This window comes from Megalobrama amblycephala, linkage group LG12 (genome assembly GCF_018812025.1).
Source record: "Megalobrama amblycephala isolate DHTTF-2021 linkage group LG12, ASM1881202v1, whole genome shotgun sequence".
NCBI classification, from domain to species: Eukaryota; Metazoa; Chordata; class Actinopteri; order Cypriniformes; family Xenocyprididae; genus Megalobrama; species Megalobrama amblycephala.
In genome coordinates this window covers 39,422,634-39,442,932 of record NC_063055.1, presented here as the reverse complement: position 1 = coordinate 39,442,932, position 20,299 = coordinate 39,422,634, and the positions used below count along the sequence as shown (strand labels likewise).

Genomic DNA, 20,299 nt, shown 5'->3' with positions numbered 1-20,299 from the left:
GAGACATGGCTCATCACTCGACTAGCCAAGCATCTGTGTGTGTGTGTGTGTGTGTGTGTGTGTGTGTGTGTGTGTGTGTGTGTGTGTGTGTGTGTGTGTGTGTGTGTCGTCCCAGCTAACAGGGAACATTCTCATAACATTTTCTCAGTTATGAACAAACATTGTTCTAGTACGGCAAGGAGAATGAGCTTTCCGCTTCTGCATCTCACTCCTTCATTTGTCACCCCTCTAGTCTATCCTTGGAGGTGATAGTGTGGACTATGCTAACACGATTTCATCTAGCAACCGACTCTCTGTCGTTCGTTGAAACTACAGTTGTGCTCAGAATTATTGACACCCTTGGTAAATATGAACAAAGAAGCTTGTAAAAAATAAATCTGCATTGATTATAATTTTGATCTTTTATTTAAAAAATAAATTAAATAAATAAAAAAAATCACAAAAATCTAACCTTTCATTGAAGTAAAAGAATTGAAAATGTAGGGAAAATCTCTTTATGAAATAAATGTTTTTCTCCAAAACACACTGGCCACAATTATTGGCACCCTTTAATTCAATACTTTTTGTAATCTCCTTTTCCCAAGATAACAGCTCTGAGTCGTTTTCTATAATGCCTGATAAGTTTGGAGAACACCTGACAAGAGATCAGAGATCATTCCTCCATACAGAATCTCTCCAGATCCTTCAGATTCCAGCTCCATGTTGGTGCTTTTTCTCTTCAGTTCAATCCACTCATGTTCTTTTGGGTTCAGGTCAGAGGACTGGGATGACCATGGCAGAAGCTTCATTTTGTGCTCAGTGACAATTTTTTGTTTTGATTTTGATGTTTGTTTTGGATCATTGTCCTGATCGAAGATCCAACCACAGCCCATTATAGGATTTCTTGCAAAAGCGGTCAGGTTTTGATTTTTACCTGTTAGTCTTTGATAGAATCCATGATACCATGTACCTGGACAAGATGTCCAGTACCTCCAGCAGAAAAATAAGCCCACAACATTAAAGATCCAGCAGTATATTTAATCGTGGGCATGGGGTACATCTGGTGGGTTTGCTGCCAAAAAGCTCTTTTTTTAGTTTCATCTGACCATAGAAGCCAGTCCCGTTTGTCCCAGTTGTGTCTGATAACTGAATATGCTGGAGATTGTTTCTGGATGAGAGCAGAGGGGGATGTAGGTGCTGTTTGCTATTTTTTTTTAGGCTTTCTGAGACTCAAGACTCAATTAATCTCTTCAATTCTCCAGCTGTGATCCTTGGAGAGTCTTTGACCACTCAAACTTTCCTCCTCACCGCACATTAGGACGATTTAGACACACGTCCTCTTCGAGGCAGATTTGTATCATCTTTAGTTGATTGGAACTTCTCAATTATTGCCCTGATGGTGGAAATGGGGATTTTCAATTCTTTAGCTAGTTTCTTACAGCTACTTTCTATTTTGTGAAGCTCAACAATCTTTTGCTGCACATCAGAACTATATTCTTTGGTTTTACTCATTGTGATGAATGATTAAGGGAATTTGGCCTTTGTGTTTCCTCATGTTTGTACTCCTGTGGAACAGGGAATAATGGCTGGACAATTTCATGTTCATGATCACCCTGGTGTGCTAAAAATTTTTTAAATATGAATGGGAATATACTTCAGAGATATTTTACTTATAAAAAATTTGTAAGGGTGCCAATAATTGTGGCCAATGTGTTTTGGAGAAAAACATTTATTTCATAATGTGATTTTTTCCCCCACTTTCAATTCTTTTCCTTCAATGAAATGTTCGATTTTTGCTAATTTTATGAATTAAAGATCAAAAAGATGCAGCTTTATTTTTTCAGTCATCTTTGATCATATTTACCAAGGGTGTCAATAATTCTGAGCACAACTGTATAGGAATAAGCAACCGTCAGTCGACAAGAGCTACTTGGTAGAGAGTAGTATGAGAGCACTATGGAGCTCCACTCTGTCAGTAGGCCCTTCGTACTGGAGGTAATAGTCAGACTAATGTACATTAACTAGTTCCCTAGGAGACCTGTTATTGGGTGGAGCACTTCCCTAGAAGTTCGGTGGCTGAGTTTTTCGTCAAGCAGAAGAGGTCAGGCAGTTATGCCCTGTGATAAGGGGACAAGATCCCCTCTTGAGGGCACTTCCGGTTCTTAGGATGAGATGCTGAATACTCGCTCCCTTGGAATAGGTTGCCCACTTTGAGCTGATGGCTGAGGGTAGCAAAGCACTAGTCTGCCCATAATTATTGGTTGGCAGATCCAGTGAGTCTGCAATCTACCTAGCCAGTTCTGCCCCCGTTGCCTCAGGCTATTTAGTTCTTGGTCACTGGGTGCACTGTATGGCAATGTTTTGGCAACAGCTTAGCTTGCTGAGTAATTTCACAGGACAGGCATTTGTTCAGTATGGCGTAGTGGGTATTTTGTTCCCATAGCATCAACTCCATGACACAGTGTTGAGTTCCACTTCGAAATGGAACTATTCCCCTACTTCTCAATAACATCATTGTTTTGGTCACTTTTACAGAAAGAATCAGTTAATCATGGCATCATGCTTTTGCATGATACTGCATGTACACTGCTAGTAAAATCACCTGATGCAACATAAACAAAAGAATACTGAGTTCAGTTTTATTGTATACACACAAATCAGTTACAGTATGAGAACGGATTTTGCTGTAGAAGGATGCTAGTTTAACTTTTTACTGTTTCCCCTCCAAAGGGGATGTTCCAGCAGAGATAAACAAATGGGAGTAGAAAAAATTTGCATGAAAGAAGGCATGAAGGAGGCCCTGGAGAAATACAGTTAATGGCCCATGAAGAGGGTGTGATGGAATCCATTTACCAACAAGCTGGTGTGTTGAAGAGGCTTTGGAAACTGCACATAGTCAAACCGTTGACCTTTTTTTTAAAAAAAAAAAAAAATGGCAATGCATGAAGTGAAAGGTGTTCTAACTGTTCTGGATGGTTCCCAGCTAACAAAAATATGTTCTAAGAATATTATGATAACATTCTCATTATGTTATGAACGTAAAATACAAATTAAAATTTGTTATACAAATGTTAAGGAAACATTCTATTTTATTATTCTGCAAACATTATTAGAATGTCATTTTTGAATGTTCTCTGAACATTCTGAAACAAGTAATAACATTTCAAATCAAAGGGAGGGAGTTTGAGCCCATCACTTTGACAATGTTGGAAGATATTGTGCAAAAACTGAAACCTACTCTCTGTGCAAATAATGTGATGCCTAATTGTTGTAGCAGACCTTTGATTGTGTATCACTTAGTTTAACATATATGATTATCAAAAGCATGTTCAGAGGGTCATGTCCACAAGATTTTAAGCATGCAGTGGTGACACCTCTGCTGAAGCGATCAAACTTAGCCCCTGGTGATATGAAGAACTATAGACCAATCTCTCAGCTGCCGTTTGTTTCCAAAATTCTACTAAAAGTTCTCCTGCAACAGTTACTCTAATTTCTAAATAAAAATTCAGTAACACTTTACAATAAGGTTCATTAGTTAACATTAGTTAACTGCATTAGTTAACATGAACTAATGTTTATTCATGAACTAACACGAATAAACAATGGACAACTGTATTTACATTAACTAATGTTAAAGCTGCAGTCCGCAATTTTTTCTCTTTGTCGCCATCTCTTGTTTGAAACCTGCAATTGCAGTCATATACGTAACGGTTATCTGTACGTGCGTTGTTCCTCGGCACGGCTCGTCAGCACAGATGAATCTAATGTTTGCTCTCAGTCACCGCACCTGTGTGGATACTGAACTTCAGAATCACAGATTCTACGTCTTGAAAGTATGACCAATATAAGAACTTTCACTGGAAAATGTCATCTGAACAAGTAAGTAACATGTCTGCCACTTTTGTTCTGACCAACTGAGGAAAAAAGCATGCAAATTATTATTACTGTTATATGTTAACAACATCAGCATTGCGTGACTATGTGTATTTAGTGTATATTAGCGTTACCTGTAGATTTCAATTTCTGTAGCTAATCCACAGTCCAAAGTCTTTTGCTTTTTGACTACGGGTGAATCTCCAGTTGTCACTGATGATTGTCATTTGGACCTTTGCTGTGAGAAAAGGCTATAAATGTGCCGCTACAAGCAGCATCCTCACGTGATAAAACCGACTAGCCGGGACTCCTTCCTTTCTGTTTACGGACGTGATGTAAAGACGCACAGACGAACTGCTGCATGCTCGAATTTCCCATGGAAATCCACCATGTTGCGCTTATTATAAAACATTATTACAAGCTTACCATTGTGAATCGGGCTAAGATAATGAGATAGTTTTGAACACTGGCTGGTTATGTACTTGCTCAAAAATTTAGTTTGGATAATTTTTAACCAAAAAAAGTTACGGACTGCAGCTTTAACGAAGATTAGTAAATATAGTAACAAATGTATTGCTCATGGTTAGTTCATGTTAGTTAATACATTAACTAATGTTTAACTAATGAACCTTATTGTAAAGTGTTACCAAAATTTCTATAGTAGAAACATTTTAGTTGGGATTATCTGAGTGCAGCCTTTGACATGATCGATCATAACGTCCTCATCTCCTGCCTTGAACATGTGGCAGGTCTAAAAGATACTGTTTTGAAATAGTTTCAATCTTATCTAAGTGACAGATACTTTGCAGTTAACTATGGAAATTCGACCTTGAGAAAAATACTTCTTCCTTGGGGGGTTCCATAAGGGTCTATTCACACCTTTTTCTTTGGATTTGCTCTCTTTGGGTGGCATTTTTAGAAAGCATAGTGTGTCATTCCATTGTTATGCCAACGACACTCAATTGTACTTACCACTCAGGTGCTCGACTAACTCATTGGATTCACTTTTAGTGTGTCTAAAAGGTATAAAAAATTGGATGGTGTTAATTTTTAATATTAAAAAGAACAAAACAGAGGTCATTGTCTTTGGCTTTTTAATTGATAATAACTTTAAAATGGATCAGCAAATTAACTCTGTGGTCTGCTGCTTGTTTTAATATTTTGTCTCTTAAAGCCAAAACCAAACACTTTCTATCAAGTGCAAACTTTGAACGAGTTATTCATACCTTCATTTTATCGTGGCTAGATTTTGTAATTCTTTATTTTGGCATCTCCACTGCATCTCTAGCTCGATTACAATCAGTGCAAAATGCTGCCGTGAGGCTCCTAAAGAGGGTAAAGAAACACGAATCCATTACTCCAATATTAGCCTCTCTACACTGGCTCCCTGCTCATTTTAGAATTAATATTTAAAATTTTAATGTTTGTGAATAAATCTCTAAATGAGCAGGCTTCCTCGTATCTTGCAAATCTACTGATCCCATACAACCCCTCCAGACACTGCATTCAGAAAATCGAACACTCCTCATAGTGCCCAGGACAAATCGTCTACAAAAAGATGATAGAGCAGTATTAGGGCCAAAAGTGGAATGAGTTGCCCTTATCCATTAGGTCTGCCAAATATCTATCAGTGTTTAAGAACTCGCTGAAAGCACATTTAGAGTTACTTTTAATTTCTGTGTTGTATTTGTTGTTTGACTTGTCAACTGTGTTTTTATTTTTGCTTTTATACGTAATGCACTTTAGTCAATTTCAGTTATTTTATTGGTGTGAAAAAGACGAAAGTCCAACTAAAACATTTCAGAAAGAAACATTCCATGAACAATGTATAAATATTGTTTTTGTGCTTACGTTTTGAGAACATTAAAGACCAGATCACTTTAAAAACCAGAGAACGCTACTGGAAGAATGTCTGTTCATAACATTGAGAGAACCTTGCCACAACGTTAGCTAAAGTTTTGAGACTGTGTAAATGGGACTACAGAGGTAAACTTATCTACTCACTAGTCACTTTCACAGCCTACTATTATAACTATGCAAACTATTATACCTTGAACTTTAATGGAAAATGTCTTTAAACAAAGGCTGAAAGAGCTGTCAGAGGCTTAGCAATGGTTACGCTAAAGTCATGTGACCGTGGTGTTTGTGCTGAAGTCAAAATCTAAACGGTCACCTGACTTCTGACGATTGTATTTACACTTCAAAATCCATAAAAGTTCATTAGTGAAGATTATCATGATGAACAAAACATGTAAGAATCAAAAGCTTTTGTTAGTCACAGACCTTATTTTCTGCAATAATCCAAAAGCCAATGGAAAAATTCTGTTGGGTTTTTGTAGAGAGACTCAGAGTGATGCAAACTGATGGGTTGGTCATCCCTGCACTACTCTATATATTGTGGTGACTGTATAAAATGTCTATTGTTAGAGATTTTGCTATGTCTTGTATATCATTGTATGTAAATATATACATGTAGCACAGCATTATTGACACTTTAGGGTGATGAAATGCATGAATGAGACAATAAAGAGTGGCACAAGCTTGATGTTAACTGTAATAAGTTGTGAAAAAGAACTCAATGCGGTGCTTGCGCTGACTGACACACAGCTGAACCGCACGCACAGAAAGCTGCCTCTCTCTGAAGGAGACTGCAAATTCAGTTCCCTTTCAAAAGCTACACTAAATGCTGCGCTTGATTAGCTCTACGGCAACATCTTTTGGAGTGACCAGCTGTGAATATGTGTGCAACACGTCAATAAAATTGACCGAGAAATTTTATAGCCTCTGGCAGTGACATCATCAGCATGCGCCCACATCAGAGACTATCCCTGCATCCCATTGTGAATACTATCCACCCTATCCGCCCTAAATAGTATTGAATATTACTAATGTCACATACTATTTAGGATGGATAGTATGCACATTGAGATAATTAGATGTGCCACAGGTGCATCGTCAGGTCTTTTGTCTTAAGACCACTTTGTAAAGTGTGTGTGTGACTCTCAGCTCTGCTCAAGCTCTTTCTCTTTCTGTTAGGAGTTAGTATTTGCTAGGCAGAAACTTTCTATTAGAAAGACAAAGCAAAAGAAATAAGCGATCAACAAAACAGCGTGTGCCTCCATGTTCACGCGAGCATTGTTCAAAGTTAAAGTGCTTCGCATTCGCTTTGCTTATTTCAAAGGGGTAGCACCCACAATGTGATTGTGGGACTCGAATGGCAATCTGGCAGAGGAGCGAGAGATGGGTCCGTCCCTATCGCTTGCTCTCTCTCCAGATCATGATGTCCTTTTGGGGCTACTGAAGCATGGCTGTGTTACAGGCATACCAGGATGATCCGATGAAAGATTTAAGCACAGCCTTTCATTTAAACCATGTTTACTTGTTTGGTAATTGACTGCATTTAATTCTGAGGAATTAAATAAGTGAAATGGCCATCTATGATGAGATGCGATGGCGCATACATGGCAGAATGTGCCTGCGTGTGTTTCCTCTGGTTTCTCTGCTCCCTGGAGTTCTAGCCAGAGTTCGCCAACAAGGGTCTTGCCTCTTACTGACAGCTCCGCATTGGCTGAACAGAGTATGGTTCTCGGAGATAATATCTGTCCTCGATGGCTCGCTCTGGGCGATACCGGAAAGAAGGGACCTTCTGTCTCAAGCGCAGGGGACAATATTTCATCCCCAGCTCGACCTGTGGAACCTTCATGTTTGGGTACCAACTGAGGGACACTGGGCTTTCAGACCATTCTCAGTGCTAGGGCTTCTTCCACTAGAAGAATTTATGCCAACAAATGGGGTGTCTTTGAAAGGTGGTGTACTGCATGTGATGCAGATCCAGTCAACTGCCAGATTGCTTCACTTCTGGACTTTTTGCAGGAGAAATCATCAGCTGACACATGTCCCGTTGCTCCCAAGGTTATGAGGCCACTTTATCGGCCTGCCACGCCTTGATTGATGGGGGTACCATTGGGAAGCATCTTCTGCTTGCTCGCTTCGTTCGTGGGGCCAGATGACGAAGGCCTCCCATTAAAACCAACATTCCTTCATGGGACTTAGCCATGGTCCTTCAGGGGTTGGTGGAGATACCTTTGAACCTCTAGAGTCAGTGCCTGACAAGCTTCTAACTCTGAAAATGTTTTTTCTTATGCTATCACCTCACTCTTGAAGCCTTCTAACCAGTGGCTTAAGTCAGAGCAACTATTTGTTTGGCATAGGGGCGGCCGTGTCTGAGACCTTTTGTGTTCTTGTGAGCACACACTACACAACCTCCAGTGTGCCGGTGTGGGTATTCTCGTTCCTACAGAGCTAATTAAGCACAGCATTAAGAGTAGCTTTTTCAGGGAACAGGGTTACAGTCAAGTAACCCGAGACGTTCTATTTCATGTCTTATTGCACTTGAATGGTAGAATACACACACAATTATGTCAAAATGGCCATTATGTGGAGTATTGATGTAAACACAGTTGGTTATGTCACAAGAGAAAGTAAACAGTTGGGTGTAAACCGGATGTGTATCAATACAATACAATATTTATTGATAATAAACAACCAAGGTTGACCAAAGTGCTGTAGAAAAATTAAGAAGAGAATAAGTATGTCTTCAGAGCAAAATAGAGGGGGCTAATGTGATATGGAGAGGAAGCCTGCAATTGCAAAGGCATGATCACTTTGTTTTTTGAGTTTCGATCTAGGCACAGAAAGTAAGCCAAGATCACAAGATCTCAGAGTTCTGGAGGGAGTTACAGATTAAGCAAATACTGAGGGGCCCAATTGTTGAGGGCTTTGTAAACATACAGTAGAATTTTAAAATGGATTCTATATTTAACAGTGCAATGCAATTAAAAAGGGTGTAACAGGCTCATACTTGCGAGTCCCCGTGAGAAGTCTGGCAGCTGCGTTTTGCACCAGGGGAAAAGGAAGACTGAGAGACACCATAATGATAATGCACGATGAAATTACAACAGTACTGATCTGTTTATCAAATTTTTAGGTTGTGATCAAACAGAACACCCAGGTTTCTAGTGCAGTAAGTTTCATATGGGGAAAGAGAACCAAGTTCAATGTAAACAAAACAGTTCCCTTTAGGCCTTTATAGAATTATTTTTTTTTTTGTTTAGGTTTAGGAAATTACTTGAAAGCCAAAGCTTGAGTTCTTTTAAACAGGCCAATAGTGGTTGTAAGGGTTTTTTTATCATTATGTTTTAAGGGAAGATAGTCCTGAGTATCATCAGCGTATAATGAAAGGACACTCTGTACTTAATAAAAATGACAGCCAGAGGGAGCATATACAGGGAAAACAACACCAGGCCTAGGATTGATCCCTGAGGGACTCCACAATTAAGAGGTATACCAGAGAAGGACTGATGACCAATACAAACAGTGAACCACCTGTTAGTCAAATAGGAATGGAACCACTGTAGTACTGTGCCACGAAGGCCCACTGATATCTCCAGATGGGTCAACAGGACCTCATGGTCGACCAAATCAAATGCAGCCCTCAGATCTAAAGGACTAAAGTAATGGATTCCCCAAAGTCAGATTTAGAAAAGGCATCTCTCTTAAAGGGGTACTTCACCCCTGGAAAGATGAATGTGTATTTAAAATTGGTCATTTATGTAGTAGAAATGTGAAATTATTTTTTAATTTGGAGCTTTCTAGACTGAGAAAAGGCAGAAAATGTATTTTTGACTAATGTGGATGAAAGACAACAACTCCCAGAATGCACTTGTTTTGCTGCCCTTGCGAGGCCACACCCAAACCACGCCTATCGGTTACAGGCGGAAATTCAAACAACTAGGCTTGCTTTGTTACATATTAATTCTATAAATTGTGAGTTAGTTCATACATTTACAGCGAAATGGTGCTAAATTGCTTTGTACCTGGATGTACACCCAAAACCAGGAAAGGACAAGTACGTTTCCATCATTTTCCGATTAAGTTAAAGATTTGGAGCGATGTAAACAGTGGCCGCGGGCCATCAAACACCCGAAGTTTGGAGATGACACCGTTATAGAAAACCTAAAAAACCGCAGAATATGTAGTCTCCATTTCAAGCACGAGGACTACGAACCAAATATCCTTGCAATGAAGAGAACCATTCTGAAGGACACCGCGATCGATATTCACTTTCCCAGAGGACGAACAGCCTGGGCATCTGGTACTAAGCGTATTCGCCTAGAGGTAAGACTCGCTGATACTAGACTGATAACACAGTAGCCTATATGTAGTGTTGTAGGTAGCACATAGGTAGCAGTAAAACTGCAAACTTAGCAAAGTAACGTTAGATAGACAATTACATATAAGTTGCATATAAGTTGACTGTTATCAAAGTAAAGCCACTGTTCTGTAAAACTGAGTTAGTCTATTTATCTATTTATGCTAACCTTACCACAAAAGCCTGTTGCTGTATTGGTTGAGATGACTGCAGAGACCGATACATTTGTGAGATGAACCACTGATGTTGTGCAGACAAAATAAAGTTAATTACTGTAAGCTTAAAAATATAATTGACACCCACTTTTGATAAAATCTTTGATCTATGTCCATGAGTAAACTCAAACGCGCGTATGTATGGGCGTGGTGAAAAAATGCAGAACTACCTGCTATTACTGGCTGTAGTTTTAAGCCTCTGGCCAAAAAAGCCTCCGATGACGCAAAATGACGATTTTTGCGTCATCGGAGGCTTTTTTACAGAATAAAAATGCATACTGTAAATCTCTCATCTCTGGCTGATATGAAGGGGGAAAGCACGGTAATTCGAAAATACTAGTGGTATTCTACTAATACAAAGCTTAATGCTAAATCCTGAAGTAACCCTTTAAAAGAGCAGATTAAGAGCGGTGTAAATTTTAAAACCAGACAAATATTTCATAGATAGAATTTACAGTCAAATAAGATTGTAATTGAATCAGTACAATTTTCTCAAAAATCTTTAAAATAAATAGTAGATTATAAATAGACGAAAATTAGACAGAGGGGAAGTATCTGTCACATCCAGTTGCAATAGGATGAAGCAGAAGTGCAGGATTTAATCACAGCAGTCTTCTCTTTATTAAACAGAACAAAATACTGAGAAAACTCTCAAAATCACAAGGAACAGAGAAACCAAACATAATAAGACGGATAACTGACAACTGAACAAAGGAAACTGAGGACTTAAATGCACAGAAGTAAACGAGGGAACTAAATCAACAACAGATTAACTTGATTAGACTAACTGGCTTATGTAACGGAGGCCAGCTAGTAGTTGCTGTGCGAGTAAACCTCACTCCTCTGATCTCAAGAGATGCTCTAGCGACTGACGCTAGAGGTTGCAGCCTTTAGCCTCCTTGTTAGAGCGTCCGACTCCCACGCCGGAGACCCAGATTCGAGACCCGCGCAGAGCGGGGTGAGAAGGACCTGGGTTAGAGGGGTTACACTTACACAAGTAAACTAGGTCAACTTGGACAAACATGGAACAGAAACAGAACAGAACCAAACCACAAACTCTAATAAGGCGTGTCCATGCACCGTAACAATAGTCCAACTGAGAAGGGAGGGTGGGGGATGCAGAGTAGGGACATGGGGCAGGCAGGGGCAGGGCGGAGACGAAAGCGAGAGAAGCCAGGGAGGACTGAGAGTTATCTACTTCTGTTTGTCTAACCAGATTAGAATTTTATTTATTTACATATTTATTTTTTGCTTCTGCAGGGCTGCTTGACACAAACATAAGCACACATCCTCAGATGAAACTGTTACAATGGTATATATTGGCAAAGCACTGACCCTGCACTGTATCCCAGCTAACACATGCACAAAACACAGTACCTGCACTAGTAAATCCTGCATCTTTTTGCAAATCAGTCTTTTAATGTGCAGTTGTGGCATTCTGCTTTCATGCCTCCTGGCTTATGACCCTAAGCACAGACAATCTGTGGTGAAATGATCTCGCTCAATCCAGTGCCTGCTGCTCCATAAAGCTTCCAATAACTGTTGATATAGGATCAGCTTCTCATGGCCAAATCCAAACCTGAACTATTAGTAAAACTTAAAAGTTGACTGTAGATCAGTGGCGGTGGACAGCTTCTTCATTGCATGGCTTTCCATGACTTTGTATGTGCAGAGAAAACATATTCATTTTTTTAAACATTAACAAAGGCAATTTATTAATTTAAAATCACTTAAGTTGTGGCAGCCTTCGGGCAGGACTAGTTTTTCCAGAAGACATTACAGAAATCCGTGTTTACGGGTGTACTTGATTTTAATCCTGTCCAAATCTGTCACAGCTGTTTTTCTTACTCAACCTCAGTTAAAATTCCAGAGCAAACTACCTGTTGTTTTTCAGCAAATTCAACGGTGCTCAAATGTCTGTGATTTTGCCGATATTGTATTAAATCTCTTCTCCTTGTGTGTTTTTGACCTACCTCAGCTACCGTTTGTGCACCAATCTTTCGCATACTTTCATTTAATTTCAATATGGATGGTATCCAACGAAAAATTTAATTATAAAAATTAATAAATATTGTGGAAACTGCGAAGACTGCCCATTTTAGTATTAGTGTCAGTTAGATTTCTATGCCCACTTATGTGGGTTTATTATAAACAGCCACTTCTATAAACTTTTGTGCTATAATAGTTTCATTAAATAGTTTTTTTATATATATAATAAATTAAAGGTATAAATAATTCATTTAAAAGACATACATCATATGTGAAGCACGCAAGCACAGCACATGACCTTCTGTAACGTCGATGTCTAGAAACACACACTCCCACCTCTATAATAAACACACAGACGTTAGTCACATCCAAATCGGTACGTCCGGTGATAAAAATTGTAACTCAAATGTCATTTAGAAAACTAGTCCCATCTGAATAGGGCTTTAAAAACATCTATCAAAGTACAGTATCTGAAAATGTCTCTTTTTTTAATTACATCCATACTTACATTTAAATTGAATGCCTTCCACAGCACTATTCTTTCACCATAAATGATGTACCTTTGCTGCTTCCTTATATAGAATGTTTTTAAACCTTGTGTATCGTATGGAAAATGGTTGTAAACCCACTGTTTTACTGTTTACTGTTTTACACATACTGTGTATATTTTAAAATGCTTTTATAAAACAACACACAGGGACTGAATGTCAAGTAATTAACGTTTTAAAATGTTCCACTCCTACTAGTATGTTTGCCATGCTGGTACTATTTTTATAGTCCTGGGGGTGTTTAGGTGCTGTTGCCTACACATCACATCTGCACTTCAACTAGAACTAATTTCAGAAGCATCTATTTGATTTTGCCCTGGAAGCGAGCCTGTGTGTAGTGTATTGTGAAAATAGCTTTACAAATAAATTTGAATAGAACTACAGTAATGGACTGAGATCAGAAAATGTCAGTTTTTCATTTATTGTATGAAGATGTATACAAGCATGTTAGAAGAATTATGGAAGTGAAGGGACAAATGTGTTTAATAGCAAAGTCAGAGAAAATGTCAGGCTTTCTGAGCTGTTCTGAGCCATTTAAGCTTTCAGGCCACTGAGAAACTGTAAAAGGTGGGCTCTTCCAACCATATTAATCCCAAAATCAAAGGTTTCAACTAGAGACCTGCACTCCCGCAGGACAGAGTGAGACGCAGGACAACATTTGATGGGCGGAAGCAGGTGGTAAGACGCTCATGTGTGCAGGTTGTGGGAGAATAAAATAGAAATATCTAAACATAAAATATCTAAAAACTAATAAATTGTTATTGAATAATAAATTGTTATTCATATATTGCACAAAATGTAACATGGTTTATAAAAAATACTAAACTTTTTTTTTGAAATTCAAAAGTTTTCTGTGATGGACAGGTTTCGAACAAACGTTCAGAAAGAAATGTTCCATGAACAATGTATAAATAATATTTTTGTGCTAGAGTTTTAAGAACATTATTAAAGACCAAAAAACTTTAAACAAATAGTCTATGAATGTTACTGGAAGAACGTCTGTTCATAACTTTGAGAGAACCTTGCCAGAACGTTCTGAGAATGTTCTGTTGTCTGGTTTGCATATCACAGCTGTCTGCTTACAAGGAACATTTCATCCTGGGCATCACAAGTCTTCAAAACCTCATCCCAGTGACACTTGAAATTAATACCCTTTAAAGACAAGCATGACAATGCAGAATACAGATTGCTAAATAGGATTTTGTTGTTTACATTCGCATTAATTCGCATACTGCTAAATGTATTTATAATTAACCTCACTGATTGTAATGGGTAATAAACTCTGATAATGGATACCTGTGATATGTAAGGGAAGACATCTCAAACATTTTGTTCTTTGCACACAAGTTTTTCTCATATTTAAGTTCATAGACAGTTAACTAATACACTCAACTCACACACATGCAAAGGACACGATCCTTTTGTTTTGTGTGAGTGGCAAGATTTAATATATAGATGTGCAGCTAAACTACACCAACACTTGACAAAAAAGTCAAGGTGTGAATTGTAAATTAAATCTGATCTTGGTTGGAGTGCAAAGATAAGAGGCTGTTTATTTTTATATTATTTTTAGATGGGCATAAATCCCCTTCTATCAATACAGATCAAATATTTGATGAGTCATTCTGCATTGGATGACTCATTCTTGAGCCTCATCAGATTTTCTGTCTAACTGTGGTGTAAACACAAAGCTATTGGCTGTTTAAAAATACACATAGAAATAAGTCAACACATTAACTCATTCCCCGCTGGTGGAAGCAATGCTTTTTTCATTTGTTTCTGCTTCTTCTTCGCCTGAGTTTTGATCCAGAGATTCTGTACTCTTCACAAGATGTGTAATAGCGCCCCCTTCCATATAACAGTGAAAACATGGCAGGGAAAGAGTTAAGAAAAAATAAGAAAAAAATAGCTCGTCAAGCCATTTCGCAAGGACTTGGCCCTAGACTACTCAACTGGGTTTACCCAAAAATGATAATTCTGTCATGATTCACTCATCTCCATGTCATTCCAAACCTGAATGCCGTTATATTTTTCCCGTGGACCACATACAGAAAATTCACTTACAGAGAAAATTATAGCATAAAATTGAGGCATGAGGGTGAGTAAACATGAGAGAATTAGTTTTAAACAATTTTTTTCGAAGACACTTGAACATATATACACACACACACATATATATATGAGTGTGTGTGTGTGTGTGTGTGTATATGTTCAAGTGTGTATATGTTCAAGTGTCTTGACGTACATGTATGAGCATTTTCAGCTGAATATTTATATTGATCACTGAAGGATACTGAAGGATACTTCCTGTGATACACACACACACACACACACACACACACACACACACACACACACACACACACACACACACACACACACACACAGACACACTATAAGACTCCTTGCTCATCAGTTTCCCTTGATTTAACCTTGAAATGTGAGATACTTCCAATACCAGGATTATCTGAGCTTGAGCAGAGCAAGGTGTGATGACGATGATGATGATGATGATGATGCAGAATGAGACGGCACAGTTTGTACACATGCATGATAAATATATTGCATGATAAAAAACACACATTCATTCAATGTATTAATGCTTGAGATGGAAAAGAGAGGAGAGCTGAGAGACAGGGTGAAGGGTAAAAAAGATGAAAGACATATGCCAAAAAACACAGATAAACAAAGAAAGAACAAAGAGAAGCTAGATTTGCTTTTCCTTTATCTCGCCAAAGAGGAAAAATGAGCTGCTGCCAGATCTTGATAACCAAAAAACACATTTATTATAATTACATTTTATTTTTTATTTATTTATAATAGGCTGCTAATACTAATTATATTATACTTATTTTTAATTATTAATTTAAAAAGTACTTCTGGCACACATTTACATTGATGCCATGGTGTTTCCTATTTGTCGTTGGGGAAGTATGTCTCTGTGACACTTGCGGCACCTTGCGGACTTACAAAAATACAGCATATTCTGCAAACGCACCTTTCTCATGTCGCTCCTCCGTCGACTCAAACATCACAAAAGCTCTTACAGGTGCTTATGAAGGCACGTCTCAACAGGTAAATATAGGCTATTCTCAATAAAAGGTCCAACATTAGAAATACTTTTCGCTGTGTTGCTATGTGTCATGAACAGTAAACTAACACGGTCTAGAGAGAACGCATGCGTCTCGCTTATTAGCTATAAACCCATTCAACGTTACTGCATCAGCCACAACACGCACCACCCAGCATACCTGTTTAAAAAAGTTGCATGGAGATCGATTTATTTATGTCATTCCCAGGGCTTCATGGGAGTGGGCAGAGAAAAATCTTGTTTGGAGTGCTTTGCTTGTAGAGACTCTCTGATTGGTGTAATTTTCTGTACAGCATCATGGATAATGTAGTTTTTCTGCTGTTCAATATGATTATTTAAAAATAATGAAATAGAAGCAAAACCAGGTCTGTCTTTAAAGGTTTTTTCATTCAAAATCAGTTTCCCTATGGAGAAAATGAAGTGAGTTTTTTCTTCTGTAAACTGACTGTTGCATTCTATAAGGTTTCATGAGATTCACTCACTGATGTGTTATTTTACATTGATCTGGCGATCACTGGTTCAACAGTATTCCCTACCGTTTCCTGTGGCTGTTTTTAAGCAGGTTTTCGCTCCAGGCCTTATATTTTACATTGCTCCACAAGCAGCAACCCAACCCTCTGTGAACAATGTCTTGCTATCGCCTGTCCAGAGCCGCTCCGAAGCACTTTTGGTCTGATGAGGTCTCACACACACACACACACACACACACACACACAATAAGCAGTGTGTGAGCCGCAGGGCACACTTACACCAGTTCATTGACATTACTCTACGTTACATTCTCAGTCTCTTCTCTTTCTACATGCACATTTCTTCCTCTGGGCTTCCTGTCATACGTCTCTTTCCTTTCTTCTCTTCTGTTACCCTCTACTCTGTTATTTTCTCCTCTCTGCTTTTCTGTCTGCTCACCAGGCATGTTCTCTTTCTTCTTTTTAACCCGTCACACAGATAATCTGCCCCTCGGGCTCCCATCCTCTTTGCTTTAGCAGCACACACGCGAAGGCACATATGCCACAAACATCTACTGTCACTGTCTTTTTCCTTAATATTGAAACAGTTTGAACTCAATGGTGGCAAAAGAAAATCACACTAATCACTCTTAAACATCCATCTGATCCATTACAGAAATGTCGTACACTCTGAAAACTTCAACTATGATGTGCTCAATTTTTTGGATGAAAGATTTTGTACACTTTTGAATCTTAAATCAATGACATATAACTGAGTAAATGTAAGGGAAAAAATTTAAGTACATTTGGTGACAAATAAAAATGTGTAGACCCAATGAGTTAAGTAACTCAAATATTTGAATAAGCCAATTTTTTTAGTAATGTGAACTTTTTTTATTTGAATCCACTAAAAATAGCAGCTAACTATTACCCAGCTAACAGGGTAGTGTGTTGAATGTGCGCATTCTTGGTAACATACTATTTAAAAGTCAATGAGTCATTACTTTATAGAATGTACAGTAGAAAAAAAGGCAGCAGCTATTTGCACTAAGTGAAAATAGCAATAGATTCTATTTACACCATGTAAAAGTATCAGTTCTTTGCAACAAAAATGCTATCTATACTTTATATTGGCAGATATTATTTGCACCTCCGTATTTTTGTACATTAACAGGATGCAATAATATCATCGAGTGTAAATGATTCTATTTATTAAAATTAATAAATAACGTTGAACGTTACAATTGTCAGATGTGTGATTACTCTTGGCATTTTTAATTGTGACCTGTTATGGACTTAAACTGAAGCCTGTGGACTGATTGTGTGATTGCTTTAATCATGATTGTGAGCACCTGTGGATTTGTAGTGCATTTTCCATATTACTATTGAGAGTGAATGAAATTGTTACACTGAGGCGAAGGCGAAGAGCCGAAACGTTTGTCATCTTATCTCCTGTGCATCTCAATTAAAGTGTTTTAGAGTGCAGACCTTTTCGGTATTCGTAATTTGAAAATTGGTCCTGACACCTAATTAGCTGGGAGAGCGCTTTAATCAAATATTTTGATTGAAATGTAAAATTTTCATTTAATTCGTGAAAAATTATAGATGCAAATTTTAAACAAAATTAACTGTTGGATTTTAAGACATTTCTTTTGTCATGTCCAACTCAAACAATCACTTGATATTGAGAAATGTTATTTATTATTGTCATATTTACAAATCCACATAATTATTTTCCACTAGGCTATATATTTCCCATAATCACAGGCCTCGAGTGCTGACCTCACTGTGAAGGAAGACAAGCAGAGCGCTAGCAATGGAAGAGGAACACAAAACCAAACCGAACCGGGGTTGCTGCTCGTGGGTGGTTTAATTAGCGTAGACTGTGTGCGTGTGTGTATGTGAGGATGAGTGTGAACGAGTGTGTGTGTGTGATAACAGAGAGCTGCAGGAACAGAAGCACACACTCACTTTTCACCACAGGAAGAGATAAAACCTAATATTGATAGTCTAAAATAGCATGTGAGCCTCTTAAAAAGAAGTAAATGGCACAGCGTCGTATCAGATGGTAATACTTGGTTATATTTAAATTTAATAAATGATTACCAAATTCATATACCATGACAATGACAGGGTAAAATTCAAAGAATACCATGGTACAATGTAGCAGAAAACCTTAGTGTTAGTTAACTGCACAGCTCAGCACAGCTCGATTTACCTTTTGCAGCAGCTGAGAGCCAGAATACTTGGCCGCAATGGATTTAATCTCTCCACCAAATGCTGAAGCCCAAAGTTTGACACTAGAATGAAGGGAACAAAAATATGAGAAAATTAATTTGACAAAACCAACAAAAAATTGGAGTAGGAAAGACATGCCAAGCCGTGAATTTCATCTCAAACCGCATTTTGAAATCTTGTGTAATTATTATACATGGAATGTGTATTTGATAAATAAAGATTCAAAAGTGTGTTTTTGCAGCAAATTAATTCCATTTCTGGTTCCCCAAAGAATCTTTCAGTGATCAGTTCTTAAAACAACCATTTTTCTCAGTGTGAATGACATTTTAGTAATCTAAATAATCTTTTTCCACTTTAACAAACCTTTTCTGGAATGGAAAAGTTCTTAAACATTCTTTATGGAACCTTATGAGAATAAAGAACTTGTATTTAAGCAAATATGTCTCCTTTAAAATATATTTGTCTCATCACAAGACTATCTGAAGTTAACTTTAAAATCAAAAGAAAAGTTTAAAAACATTTGGAGGTAGAACTATTGAAAAGCTCCTAGTGTAACCTAAATAGTAATGCTGATTTAAGAAAATTCATGTCCATTTGCACAGTTAGGTCTTATAGCAAATAACACATTTGTGACAAAATGACAAAATTTTAATATGCCTTTCTGTTAGCGATAGTTGTACAAAATCAATATTGCAAACAGTACAAAACATATCATATTATTAGCAACTACTAATACAATAAATGAGAAATATAAGTATACTCACACTGACAGGGGAATACCTTGATGAGACGCACAAACGCTGCTGTTGTGTGTAATCCATAGATGGAGGAAAAATACACAATACAAAACACACTTCATGATGTCCAGACCTCCTGGAGAGATGAAGAATTATCCGTCCACAAACTCAACTGCAGATTAACACTGCTTACAGCCAGTGTGTGTGTGTATGTGTCGCGTGCGCTCTGGTCAGAGATGTGTCGAGGGAAGCGCATGAATGTATTAGTGAAGTGAAGCCGCCGCTCATGACGCTTTATACACTCCAATCGTTGCTGCTGCAGTTTTACTCAGATGAAGTGCGCTGAAAGAGAGAGGTGAGAGCAGAGCGGACGTGTCATGTCTTCCCTTTCATCCTCTTTCTCTTCTCGTGGGAATGAGAAGCTGCTGCTGATGCCGTTATTGTTCACCACTGGAGAATCCGCTATCAAATGATGCCATTCGATGATGAAACAGATGATGAACACGACGCGACAGAGTGAGTTAAAGACCCTAAACCACAACTGTGACTATAAAGATGCGCTTCACTCCTCAGTCCTCCACCAGAGACCTGTAAACTCCTCAGCAGTTACTCAGATAGAAAAAATATGTTCGAAGAACGTTTTTCTAACGTTCGCAACTCTGAACGTTCGAAACATTCTATGAATAATGTATAAATAACATTTTTGTGCAAACGTTTTGAGCTCATTATTAAAGGCCTACAATATGTAACTTTTTTTATTTTTGTCCAAAATTAAATACATCTTTTTTTAATACACAACAAATATTCATTCAATATTATTCATAGGTCATAAAAGGTTCAGAAACATGCATGTTATTAATGGGGATTTATTAGGGACACTTTACTTGAAATATATATACAGTATATCACATGTCCTGGAATAAAGATGGGACTATGGCCTTGCTATTGATTATGTTGGTATAATGTGTC

At 38.0% G+C, this 20,299-nt stretch overlaps 1 protein-coding gene across 3 annotated transcripts in view; it reads right to left on the bottom strand.

The window, feature by feature from the left end:
* Nucleotides 1–20,061, bottom strand: part of cacna2d3a (calcium channel, voltage-dependent, alpha 2/delta subunit 3a) — a 127,576-nt gene extending 107,515 nt beyond the window's left edge. For all 3 annotated transcript variants that reach the window (XR_007187640.1, XM_048211103.1, XM_048211104.1), the window contains exons 1-2: nucleotides 19,358–20,061; nucleotides 18,574–18,655 (exon numbers count right to left, since the gene is read on the bottom strand). Coding sequence is in view for 2 of the 3 variants with exons in the window: in XM_048211103.1 (XP_048067060.1) it covers nucleotides 18,574–18,655; nucleotides 19,358–19,452 (177 nt within the window). In the remaining variant the exon portion in view is untranslated. The remainder of the gene's footprint in view (nucleotides 1–18,573; nucleotides 18,656–19,357) is intronic.
* Between the last annotated feature and the right edge of the window lie 238 nt (nucleotides 20,062–20,299).